At 35.3% G+C, this 14069-nt stretch overlaps 1 protein-coding gene across 3 annotated transcripts in view; it reads right to left on the reverse strand.

Annotated features, from left to right (window-relative positions):
- The window catches only part of Golgin97 (Golgin 97), a 288071-nt gene that overhangs the window by 118243 nt on the left and 155759 nt on the right, over positions 1–14069 (reverse strand). For all 3 annotated transcript variants that reach the window (XM_090415540.1, XM_090415539.1, XM_090415538.1), the window contains one exon: positions 9657–9809. In XM_090415540.1, the coding sequence (XP_090271666.1) occupies positions 9657–9809 (153 nt within the window). The remainder of the gene's footprint in view (positions 1–9656; positions 9810–14069) is intronic.

Here is a 14069-nt window from a genome sequence, read left to right on the forward strand (position 1 = left end):
CTAGACAAGAAGAAGTCCATAGGATTCCCATACCTTATGTCAAAGGCATCTCCGAATGTCTTTCAAAAATTATGAAGAAATACAATTTTGTCACTACTTACAAACCCATCAACCAGATCTATAACTTGTAACCTTCTCCTAAGGACAAATTCTCACCTCTGATGTTACCTGGCATTTATGAGATCCCATGCTCCTGCAATTCGTCTTACTTTGGACAGACAGGTAGATCTGTTAAGAAATGCATCTCGGAACAATAAGACCACATTTGTCTTTTCAAGCTGCAGAAATCTGGTCTCTCTCAACACGGAGTTGAAAACCTAAACCATAGGATCCATTGGGAAAAGTCGTAACTTTTACATACATCTTTATTTAAACATGAACATCTATATAAAGAAAGTGCTGAAGCCCTACTACACAGACCAAATTTAAACCGCAACAACGTTCTTACTATTCCTAAAGTATGGGAAATTGTCATCCAAAATTGTGTAAAATAGTCTCTTTATATATGCTTTTTTTATTTTTTAAATTTACTTCTATAGCACGTTACTACACAAGTATTGAGATTCCATTGCAATCATGGGCCCCAACTGTATGTTATTCCTAGTATTGTTTGAATTACTGTACTGAGAATGTCCCAAGATACTTGGGATGAAATATTTACGTATTAAAACTAATCACTGTGGTTATGTCTATTTTTAGTGATTAGTCTTTATTTGAGTTTTTAAGTCAGCAGTTAGAATTGAAGGAAGTACAAGGAGATGGTTTAATGTTTAATCTGGTGTCAGACAAGGATGTACATTATCACCTCTGATATTCATAATCTATATGGATTACATTATGAAGGAAAGTGGTATTAAACCTGATATCAAAATTGGAGATGTTAGTGTCAGCTCCTTGCTTTATGCAGATGATGCTATAATTCTAAATAAATCTGCTACAAGTCAGCAAGATTCCCTGACTAAATTGAATAGTTGTTGTGATAGATATGGTATGAAGGTCAGCAATAACAAGACAAAGATAATGAAAATAGGCAGAAGCATTGAAAATATCAGCTGCATTGTAAATGGAGAACCTATAGAACAAGTAAAACATTTCAGCTACTTAGGCACGATTTTTAGTGAAGATGGTAAATTAAATATGGAAATATATAACAGAATCAACAAAGCTGGTATGGTAGGAAGTCATCATCATCAAATTCCTGCCATACACCCTCAAGGGGTGTACAGGATATGATAGTACTACATGAAAAATTTACATCATTACTAACTTCCTATCCACAATTTTCCACCAGATCAGTCTGTTACTTGTCAAGACTCCAACATTACCAGATCTTATATTTCAATTGTCTAAGGCACTTTGTAGCATATCAATCCACCTATATCTTGGTCTTCCTCTGGGTCTCTTTCCTGCCAACCTGGCAGAGAATACTTGTTTTGCTAATCTTTCCTCTCCTATTCTGCTTAAGTGACCACACCACCTGAGATTAGTTCTGCTAATGCATTCCTGGATGCTGACAATATCAAGATCTTTTCTAATATCCTCGTTTTTAATATGATATTGCCATTGATGCCATCTGTTCATGCCTCTAATCTTTCTCAGGACTCTCATATCTGCGGTCTCTAGTCTTTGGCCAAGTGTTTTACTTCTGACCCGGCTCTCAGATCGGATAAGTTAAAACTGGTTTGAACACTGTCTTGTATACAACTAATTTGGTGTTCTGACTAATTTCTCTCTAATTCCATATGAATTTATTCAATTAACTTCCTACCATACCATCTTATTTGATTCTGTTGCCTATTTCCATATTTAATTTACCATCTTCACTAAAAATCTTGCCTAAGTAGCTGAAATGTTTTACTTATTCCACAGGTTCTCCATTTTCAATGATTCTGCCTATTTTCATTGTCTTTGTCTTTTTATTACTGACCTTCATACCATATCTATTACAACAGTTATTCAATTTAGTCAGAGAATCTCGCAGACTTGTAGCGGATTTATTTAGAAGTATAACATCGTCCGCATAAAACAGAGAGCTGACATTGACATCTCCAATTTTGATATCATGTTTAATACCACTTTCCTTCATAATGTGATCCATATAGATAATGAATGACAAAGGAGATAATGTACATCCTTGTCTCCACCAGATTTAACATTAAACCACTTCCTGTACTTCCTTCAATTCTAACTGCTGACTTACAACTCAAATAAAGACTAAGTATTGCTTGATGTAATGCCCCATTGACAGCATATAACTGTAGCGTATTGAATAGCTTCTTTCTTGGCACCTTGTCATATTCCTTTTCCATATCGACAAAACTTAAATACAGATCTTTGTTATATTCCCATGATTTCTCCACTATCTGTCGTAAAGTGAAAATCTAATCCTGACAGCCTCTATTTGACCTGAGTCCAGCTTGTTATTCACCAAGTTTTTCTTCCACAATTCTTCTCAACCGTTTCTCAAGTATACTTGCATATATCTAACCAGAAACTCAATAGGGATATACGTCTGTAATTCTCACAATCAGTTTTATTTCCCTTTTTATATATAGGTACTATGAAAGCTCTACTCTAATCATTGGGAATTCATTCCTCTGTCCAGGCATTCTGAACTATGCAGTGCAGCCACTGTAAGACTTTTATACCACCATACTTTAGCATTTCTGGTCGAATATCATCTACTCCTGCTACCTTTCCACATTTCAAGCCTTTGATAGCCTTTTCTACTTCAAGTATGGATATGTATTCCTGACTACATGCCTGGTCAGTGTTTTTTTTTTTTTATCACTGTGCTGTCATCACTGCTTGTTTCATTTAGCAAATTTTCAAAGTAATTACTCCATTCCAAAGCTTCTTCAACGACCTCCAGAATATATTGCCACCTTCCTGATATTTATTTTCAATGTTCTTGCAAAGTCCTCCCATGACTTTTTTTTTAGCTAGTTTTACAAACTGTTTAGCTTTCTTACATTTGTCTCTGTATTCACTAAAAGCACAAGCTGACTTATTTGCCAGGAACTTTTGATTTGCTTTCTTCTTTTCTTTCACTACCTCTTTAACTTCCTGTGTCCACTATGGAGTTCTAATTTTTCTATCCTTGCAGATAATTTCACCACATGCCTCTCTAGCTGAATCAATCAGGGTTTTCTTCAAGGCTTGCAAATTGAATCTCCAAGGTTTGGTTCCTGTTCTCAAACTCTTTCATTTTTCCTTCAATAATCTTTGTGTATTTTAGTCTACAGTTCACATCTAAGAGCTGCTCAACTTTTATTCATTTTAAAACTTTCTTACGTGTCATTCTTTTCATGAAATTCAATTTTCTCCTGCCTCAAGACTAAATAGTGATCACTTCCAATTTCAAATCCTCTGTACACTCTGGTGTCCTGCAGCAGGGAAAAAACATCACTATCAATAAAACATAGTCAATGAGACTTTTCTTATTCCTTGCCTCTTCTCTCCATGTGAATTTGTGTACATTTTTATGTTGGAACATTGTGTTAGTAATAACCAGTCCATGTCCTGAGCAGAAATCTAACAGATATTTGCCATTATATAATAATAGCTTTGCTCTTTTCTCCAAATTTTTTCAAAACCTTTTTGTTTGTCTGACAATCACTTCCTACTCTGCTATTTAGATCCCCAACAAGGCCCAACTTTTCCTTTTTCATTGTGTTAGTAGCTTTCTCTAGAGTCTCAAAAAATTCCTCCAGTTCTACTTTAGTAGAACCTTCTGTGGGATCATAGGCACAAATAAGTCTCATTGTCCAATTCCCCATTCTGATATTTGCCCACTCTACTTGACACTGACTGCCATTCAAGAAGATGAGCATGGTATTTTGTATTGAATACTATGACTACTCCTTTTCCTTGATTGTCAATGCCTGAATATAACATTTTGTATTTATTGCTCAGAAAGATCTCACCAGTTTTTGTTTTTTTTTGTTTCAGTCACTCCTATTATGTCGATCTGGTACTTATCTAATTCCTCCGCCAGCTCCATTTTTTTGCCATTCGGGCTTCTTATGTTGATAGTAACGATCTTTAACTCTGGTGATGTGTAGTTGGGGTGTGTTTTCAGATTTGTTCAAGTAGCTGACTTTTTGCTGTTCGCCCTGGTTCTCTGGCTTAAGGGTCAAAGCTGTATAACTGAGAGGAGACCTCCACATAGCCTTTAAAGGAATGCAGAGAACCGACCAGGGCTTCTGACTTAATGTCCAATCCTCACCTTCTCATGGTGCACCCTGTTGGGTATCTACCTGGATACTGAACGAATGAGGATGGGCTGGCAATTTGGGATTTAGCCAACCAAATTATATTCCTATTGGTTAAACCAAAATACAAAATGATGGTAGGAGGTCAACTGAATAAATTTATATGGAATAAGAGAGAAATTAGTCAAAACACCAAATTAGCTGTATTCAAGACAGTGTGCAAACCAATTTTAACTTATAGATCTGAGAGTTGGGTCAGAAGTAAAACACTTGACCAAAGACTAGAGACCGCAGATATGAGAGTCCTGAGAAAGATTAGGAGCATGAACAGATGGCATCAAAGGCAATATCATATTAAAAACGAGGATATTAGGAAAGAACTTGACATTGTCTGCATCCAGGAATACATTAGCAGAGCTAATCTCAGGTGGTATGGTTACGTAAACAGAATTGACGAGGAAAGATTAGCCAAACGAGTGTTCTCTGCCATTGCAGGAAAAAAAGACGCAGAGGAAGACCAAGATATAGGTGGATTGATAGGGTAGAAAGTGCCTTAGTAGATAGATATATAAATATAAGATCTGACAATGTTGTAGCTTTGACAGGTAACAGATTGATTTGGCAGAAAATTGTAGGTAGGAAGTTAGTAATGATGTAAATTTTTCATGTAGTACTATCATATTGTATACACCCCTTTAGGGTAAATGTCAGGAATTTGATGATGATGATAATAAATCCGCTACAAGTCTGCAAGATTCCCTGACTAAATTGAATAATTGTTGTAATAGATATGGTATGAAGGTCAGCAATAAAAAGACAAAGACAATGAAAATAGGCACAATCATTGAAAATGTCAACTGTGTTGTGAATGGAGAACCTGTGGAACAAGTAAAACATTTCAGCTACTTAGGCACAATTTTTACTGAAGATGGTAAACTAAATATAGCAATAGACAACAGAATCAGCAAAGCTGGTATCGTGGGAAGTCAATTGAATAAATTCATATGGAATAAGAAAGAAATTAGTCGGAACACTAAATTAGCTGTATACAAGACTGTGTTCAAACCAATTTTAACTTATGGATCTGAGAGCTGGGTCAGAAGTAAAACACTTGACCAAAGACTAGAGACCGCAGATATGAGAGTCCTGAGAAAGATTAGAGGCATGAACAGATGGCATCAATGGCAATATCATATTAAAAATGAGGATATTAGGAAAGAACTTGACATTGTCAGCATCCAGGAATGCGTTAGCAGAGCTAATCTCAGATGGTATGGTCACTTAAGCAGAATGGGAGAGGAAAGATTAGCAAAACAAGTATTCTCTGCCAGGTTGGCAGGAAAGAGACCCAGAGGAAGACCAAGATATAGGTGGATTGATAGGGTAAAAAGTGCCTTAGTAGATAGATATATAAATATAAGATCTGACAATGTTGTAGCTTTGACAGGTAACAGACTGATTTGGAAGAAAATTGTAGGTAGGAAGTTAGTAATGATGTAAATTTTTCATGTAGTACTATCATATCCTGTACACCCCCTGAGGGTATATATCAGGAATTTAATGACGATATATATTTCTTAAATTAAATCTTAACTGATGTAATATTCATCACTAATGCAGAAAGGAGCATAAAATCAAGCAGGCAAATATAAGTGCTCTTGAGCAAAGTTTATGTCTTTTAATAATGCCATACCAAGGCAAATGAACAAAGAGTTTATATTTTTATTAGCTCTCATTCACTTTACAAATTTTTACAATTTCCGAGGCAAACTCTGTTTGCATACCTGGCATAAAATGATAATGGGTATCTATTGTTGCTTTTCTTTTAATAAGGTTATAAACAAGTTAAAGTCTGTACGTCTCTTAAGTATGTAATCCCTAAATTTATGAGAATGTCATAAATTTTCTGTACTCAAAGAGGTCATAGTGGAGAAAAGCCAACCCATCTGCCAGAGTCTGAGAACAATAAACTCAGTAAAAAACAAAACAGGTAAGCCATATACTTTAGGTTACCACTTTGGCAAAATTAACATAAGCAAGCAAGAGAATTCATGCTTACATGAGATGTAAAGCTTGGCTGGGGTATTTACGTATGTGTGTGTTTGTGCACGTACACACACACACAGCTTATCTTTCTCCCTCTCCTGAACCTTCTCACACTTTTTTTTTATTGCAGTGCTGTAAATATTCCATTAAACCTCCAACACGATGTCCTCACAACATGTAAGCCTCAACACACAGTGAGAAAGGAAAATTCATTCCAGTTAAGAATACTTTTGTAACTTAATCAGGAGAGTAGAAAGAGTAATTAGACCATGGAAAGGAAGAACTGAAACCTGCAGGTCGTCCAATGTGACACTGTTATAATGACAAAGGATATGTAGTTCATCATGGGTCAAGAAAGAGTGTTCTATAAGAGAGGAAAATTGCACAAGATTGGATGGAGAAATGATTTACAAAACATCAGAAATATTGGGAGAGGGTTATCTTGTATGATGGATAGCAGATGTAGATAGTGATCTAATGCAAATCATTCAAATACTTCAATATTTCTTCACCAACAGGATCACTGGAAATGGGATGCTTGTTGAAGATTGGTCACTAAAGATAGCATCATAACTGGCCTACAGAAAATCAACTTCGGCAATAAGATATGGAAGAAAGAGGTAGCGGTAACAGCAGATTAATGTTATAATGGGGGGAAGTTAACTTAAGTCAGAGATGGCCAAAACAGATTCTATATTTGACATTCTCTTGCAAGGAACATCATATGTGGCACCTGTGACAGAATAAATCAGTGTTGCAGTTTGGACGGTTAAGAGTAACTGTTGTAGCTGCAAATGGAGGTTTAATCAAAAACAAGTGAAGTTATTAATAACCACTCTGGTCTCTTTTTATGCGGTTTTGAAGTTGTACGGTGCATAACTTCAAAGGTTATGTACCGTTGTACATAATGAACAGCGTGTTGCAGCACATTCTGGCGTAACGTGATTAACGTGTAAGCAGTGAGTGTCCGAGAAGTTTAATTTTTGCATGTGAGTACGTTTGTGTTTGTCTTTTCATTATCGTAAGTCTAAATTTTGCTAATTTTTATTTTAAAGATTTAATTTGGCCCAATGGAGAAAAAAAAAGCACCAAAGAAAAGCAATTTCTTTGGAAATGAAAATTGCAATTTTCATTTCCAAAATTTTAGATCGCTTAGCAAAAGGAGAGGGATCTATAGCGATTGGTAAACATTTTAATTTAGGCGAATCTACTATAAGAGCAATTAAAAAGAATGAAGTCGCAATAAGAAAATTTCTGGCACAAAACTAGGTGCCAAATTATAATCACACTCAAGAGAAGATTTATTAGAAAAAACAGAATGAGCACTCATAATTTGGATTGAAGAATTAACTCAAAGAAGAATTCCTATAAGTGGTTATTTAATTAAATAAAAGGCTCTTCAGTTTTATGAACAGATGAAGCAATTAGATCATCTACTTCCGCTTCCCAGGCTGATAAAGAATTTTCGGCTAGCAAAGGATGGCTAACCGGGTTTTTAAAAAGGAATGAATATCATAATGTGAAGATTACAGGCGAGGTTGCAGCAGCAGATGAAGCAGCCAAAATTTTTCAAGAGAAGTTAGTCAAAATTATTGAAGATGGTGGATATCGTCCCGATCAAGTGTTTAACGCTGATGAAACAGGATTGTTTTGGAAGAAAATGGCTAGTCGAATTTACATCACAAAATCTGAGAAAAAAGCAAGCAAAGATCGAGTAATTACTTTGTAGCAATGCATCAGGAGATCGAATGTTGAAACTCCCCCTAGTAAATCAATCTCTAAGACCATGTGCTCTAAAAGGCAAAGATCTAAAACAGCTGCCAGTACATTGGATGGCTAATACAAAGGTCTGGATAACAACTATTGTATTTACTGAATGGTTCAATCATTGCTTTGTACCAAAAGTGGAAACTTATATAAAGCAAAAGCTCTTGATTTTAAAGTTTTATTAATTGTTGACAATGCACCATGTCATTTGCATTTAGAACATCCAAATGTGGCTAGTGTTTTTTCTACCCAATACAACAAGCATTATTCAGTCATTAGATCAAGGCATAATCACTACTTTTAAAAAACATTATGTTAAGCACACTTTTCAATTTATATTGGATAAACTAGAAAATGAATGATTAACAGTAACTGACGTTTGGAAAAAAATTTCTATTTTGGACTGCTTAAATCATGTTGCATCTGGTATCGCTGAAATAAGACCACAAACTTTAAATGCCAGCTGGAAAGCAGCTTGGCATGGATGTGTTGTAAACAGTGCAACCATCCAAACATCTACATTATCAGCTGAAATCATTACTTTGGCACATGAAATTGGTGAAGAAGATTTTGATGCATTTAGTCAGAATGATGTAGAAGAATTGCTTGTGGATAATGCCTCAAGTGACGATGATGTTATTGGATATTGATTAACTTTAGATATCGTCGAAGATGTAGAAAACGATAGTGAAGCGGAAGAAAAATCCTTTCCCACTCACTGCAAATATAATGCGAGAAAGTCTTGAACTGTGAAATAAATTGGAAAATCATTTTCTTGTTCACGACACAAATTCTGAACAAGCCATTAAATTCCAACGTGAACTGAAGAACTGTTTGTCTGGATATCACGAGCTTATAAAAAAATTAGTAAAATCATCATCGCAAAGTTTAATCACTGATTACATTGTCAGAAGAAAAAATCAGCACAGAACGAAGTTAAAGCTAATGCTGTTTGTGAAGAACCATTGCCTTTATCATACAGATCTGATGCGCTGATTATCTCTTCTGGTGATGAAAGTGATTTCGCACCAGTTTGCAAATGTTGCCGAATATTGTCTAATAGCGACGATAATTCTGATGAAAAAATGTAAAAAAAAAAAAAGTTACTTTTTAATAAAATTAAATGAATAAAGCTTTAAAAGAAACTCAATCAGGCATTCTTATTTTCCTGAATTTTTATAAACTTTTTAATGGGATTTTAGGTTTATTTTAATTCATTGCTTTGGTTTTATGTGGTTTTAGAAAATTATGCAACGTATCCCTAATTTTTCAACGTAAGTTAGGTCTTTTTTGTGTGATTTTTTATATGCCGTTTTTGGTGGAACGTATCTACCATATAAAAAGAGACCCGACTGTATATACAGATATGTGCTATCTGCAGTGACATGCAATAAGAGATTAGACATCCACACAAATGCACTGTCTCCTAACCATAATGTGATCTCTAAAGTGTTCCTTACATACCACACTACATGGAATGTCTCCACGTATGGTATAGCAGATTAAGAGGAAACAATTCTCAGTGAATTGCTTCAAAGTGCACTACTCATGAAGTATGGTATGTATTGCATTCGGTAATTAATTAATGAATTAACAAATTTCATAAAATATCAACATAAATATACTTACAACTTTTGCTTGAAGATCTTGCCTTTCTTTTTCCCAAGTATTAGTTTTTAACTCCAATGCTGATTGTAATGACTCAATCTTATATTGCTTCTCTTGTTGAAATTTTTCATGGGATTCCTTTAGTTTTTGAATGTAGTCATCTTTCTGTGCTGTCTAGAAAAAATTATACATGTTATAGCTATCAGAAATATTGAGTTGAAGCTGCAGTATTTTCAACAACAACAAAAGGAAATTTTGCAATAGGGAAACATATCTGTGTGGAAATGCACATATTAATCTCAATGAAACAGATGGAAAGCATAAATGGAAAAGTGGTAAAACAGAAAAATTACAAAAAATACTATCTTAAAATAACTGGTGCTAGCAAGATAACCAAAATTATTATTATTACACAGGCATCTCCATGGAGTCCAAAGATTCATCATGGGAGACCCAATCTATCCACACAATCCTGATATAATTTTTAACACTCTCCAGTATATCAGAATCACAATTGAAACCAGACCTGTGCACAATAGTCCAAGTGAGATCCTATCAAGGCCTTGTAAAGAGTCAAAATAACATCCTTATCTTTACATGTGGACGTTCGTTTCAGCATTGCAATTATCTTTTAAGTTGTATTTGCAATCTTTGCCAAATGTCCCTGAACTTTAACTTCCTATCTACTAACACTCCAAGATCCCTAGCCTCATCAGTATCTTCTAGCATAATCCCACCAATATAATACAACACTAGATATCTAATCACTCCACAGTGCATGATTATACATTTACTGACATCCATTTTACCATGCCCACAATTCCAGCGTATTCAAATAATTCTGCAAGTACTTCATATCAGCAGCATTCCTGATTATCCTAACTATCTTTGGATCATCAGTAAATAGCTCTATGTCGCTTGGCAAATCCTTCCCCATATCATTAATGTACAGATTGAATAACAGTAGACCAAGCACTAATTCTTGTGGTACACCACTCGTTATCTTAAACCTTGCAGATTCAGATCCCCTGTATACCACTTTTTGATATCTGTCAGTCAGTCATTCTTTTATCCATGGTAATATTCTAATACCCAAACCCAGTTTTTCCAATTTATGCAACAGTCTACCATGCTGTATTCTGTCAAAAGCCTTAGCAACATCTAAAAGTATCATGGTGTATCCATTCCCCCTTATCTAGTTCAATGGTAACATTGTTATAGAATGTGAGCAAGTTGCTAAAACATGACCTTCCCTTAGTAAACTCATGTTGTTCATTGTAAAGTAGAGATTCACTGTCAATCCATTTCTGAATGTCAGTCCTAACCAATTTTTCCAAAATCTTCACCACCACTACTGAGATACTAATTGCTCAAGAGTTGGACGCATCGGTCTTTGCACCACTCTTGTGCAATGGAATTACCATACACTCCTTTCATTCCTTCAGTCCCTATATTCCATCAGTCCCTATTGCTGAATTCTTATTCAATTTGTACAACATTCCTAATAACTCGTCCTCATACATCTGCATTTCTTCATCTAGCGAAGAGGTAACAGATAGCTCAATGTTGCGTATACCAGGTTGACAGCTTTTAACAAAATGGGCACTCATTAACTGAACAACCTATTCTGCATCTGTAAACCTCACGCCATCTGGTTTTAGAAGAGTTATTCTTTCATATTCATCCTTTCTTTTACTTGCAGCATATTGATAGAATTCTTGTGAGTTGTCTTTAGCACTCCGAACCAGTTTCTTTTCATAGTCAGACTTTGCTTTCTGTACAGTATTTGTGATTAGTCTAGCTTGCTGTTTATAATGTTCATAACGGACGTCATCCTTATGCACACGGTATTCCTTTCACATCATCCTTTTCTTACGAATCTCTTGCTTGATAAGACTACACATCCATTTGAGTTTTATCCTATTTATTCTTCGAACTCTTGGGACATATTCTAATATTGCATCATTTAAACATTTTTTAAATGCTTTCTATGCACTGTCAATATTCTTTCCATGAAGCAACTGATCCCATTCCACTGAACTCAGTATACTCCTCAGTTGGTCATAATTTCCTGCTCAGCATATAACCTTTTCTGAATGGAACATTCATAAACTTAGTCACTGCCGAAGTGAGTACCGCATGATCACTGTCACCAACTGGAGGCAGAATAGTGACATCTTTAACTGAAACACCCTCTGATACTATAATCAAATCTAACACTCTTTGCCCTCAAGATCCTTCGGTCAAATTCTGCTTGAGGAATGCTTGAACACCTCAATAAATGCATTTTCATTCTTCTCATGAGATTCTTCTGCTATCCAATCAATATTTGGATAATTAAAGTCTCCCATTATGACTACTTTTTTTTTTTTGCGTTCATCATTTCCATTTGGTGATGCATTTCTTCATCACTAGCAACCAATCTACCAGGTCTGTAACAACAGCCCACTATGTAACTGATCTTGTTAGTTCCACCTTAAACCAGATGGCTTCGAATTCACTGCCACATGAAATATTGTTAGTAGTAGTACTACAATCATGGTTCTCAACTCTAACTGGATTCAAGTCATCTGATATCATTAGCAGCAAGCCCTCTCCTCTCTTATCCTCTCTAAAAATACTGTACGCATGACACTCGATACCAGTTAGTAGGTCTGATCCTGATAGCCAGGTCTCACTAATACCTACAATCTGAGGTTGCAATGTATTGACTAAGGCAACAAACCACACCTTTGTTTCTGATACTCCTAGCATTTGTGTACAGACATAATAATCTACCTGTTTGTTCTTTTGTAGTCTTGTCTACAAGTTGTCCAACACAATTGGACAACTTGCAGATCTCTATTCTTTTCTAATGCCTTACATATGTATACATCTTTGCACATGTTTGATGGGTCCGCTCACTGTCACTCCTACACTCACATTCACACCATTCCTCCATTCATAATTTACTTTCTCTGACTCTCTGTGTTGGGTCTAATACCAGTTATTAGTTTTTCTAAATTCCTGATACTAAGCACATTCAGGTGCAGGCCACCCCTCTTATACAAATCCAATCTTCCCTCAAACTCATTCCACACATCCAAAAACTCGCATCCATTCCTTCTACACAGCCTATGCATCTAATTGTTTGCCATCATAGCCCTTCTTCTTAATTCATTTTTATCATAGTATGGTAAAATACTGATGATTTTCACCTTCTCACTCTTCACCCTTGCCTCTTCCAACAACCCTTTCTCATACTGAACTTATCACCAGTTAAGTCGTTCGTACCTACTACAACTACAATTTCATTTCATTTCATTTACTTTTCTATTTTTGAATTGCTTCCTTTATATTTTTAATTTTCGCTCCAGAAAAACTCGATGTTATAACTCGCTCATCTATAGCATGTTTTTTTATAGAGTCACCATATCAAATAACTTCTTTCTTTTTACTAACAATGCCACTTACCTGATTTCCATTATTTCCTGACTTACAAGTTTCCTTGCTTTGTTATTTCTTATTTTACTGTTTCATTTGCTATCATCAGCAGTACTCCTCCCCCATCCCATCTATCTTTCCTGAAAATACTAAACCCTTTGCATTCAAAAATTTTCTTTTTCTCCTTCTGTTCATTTAAACACTTCTCGACGTTTTGCAATTCCTGCATCATCTCTCTGATGATCTGCTTCGATTTTGCTATTTTGGAGTTTAATTCATTTTCATTAACCTCCTCCATGTCTGTAATAACGTCTTTAGCAGGGATAACCTTCCTGTTCTTGCCTGTGGTGCTTTTTTTTAGCATCACACTTCTTGTCTTTTTTTGATGCCATTTTAAATGTATACTAAATATTGAAATATCTTAATAAAAATGTGATAAAATACTAAATACACTAAAAAAACATTAAAATATATACTAGTATACTACAAAACACTAATTTTCTAAGGGAAAACACAATAAAAACAGACAAATATCACTAATTTTACAGGAGCATTAAATTTGTGAACCAAGCACAATATATCTGCCAACTAGATTCAATTCAATATCCCATGCACTACTAACTACTTACTCTGCAGTGCACTACTAACTACTTACCCTGCAGCGTTTTATGCCAAGATACAGATTTCAGCTTCTTCCTAATTATATCACAATCACCTGTCTTGTACTTTCACAAATATCCTTTCTTGATAGAATATTCCCCATGTTTTACAATTTCTCAAGTCAGTACCGCATGGTCACTTTCATCAATTAGAGTCGATGTGGTCACCTTGGTTATGGATTCTATGACCATTATATAATAATTCTATAGTATAATTCTATGACCTTCTGATTCTATGACCAGGTCCAATACTCTCCCACCCCTAGTTCCCTCCATCACATGCAGTCTTAAGTAATTATCTCTCAGCAGGTGTATAAATTCTATTCTGTTCTATTTCTTCCTGCCATGTGAT

This window comes from Typopeltis vanoorti, chromosome 3 (genome assembly GCF_054136105.1).
Source record: "Typopeltis vanoorti isolate ZY-2024b chromosome 3, IOZ_Tvanoo_1.0, whole genome shotgun sequence".
Lineage (NCBI taxonomy): Eukaryota > Metazoa > Arthropoda > Arachnida > Uropygi > Thelyphonidae > Typopeltis > Typopeltis vanoorti.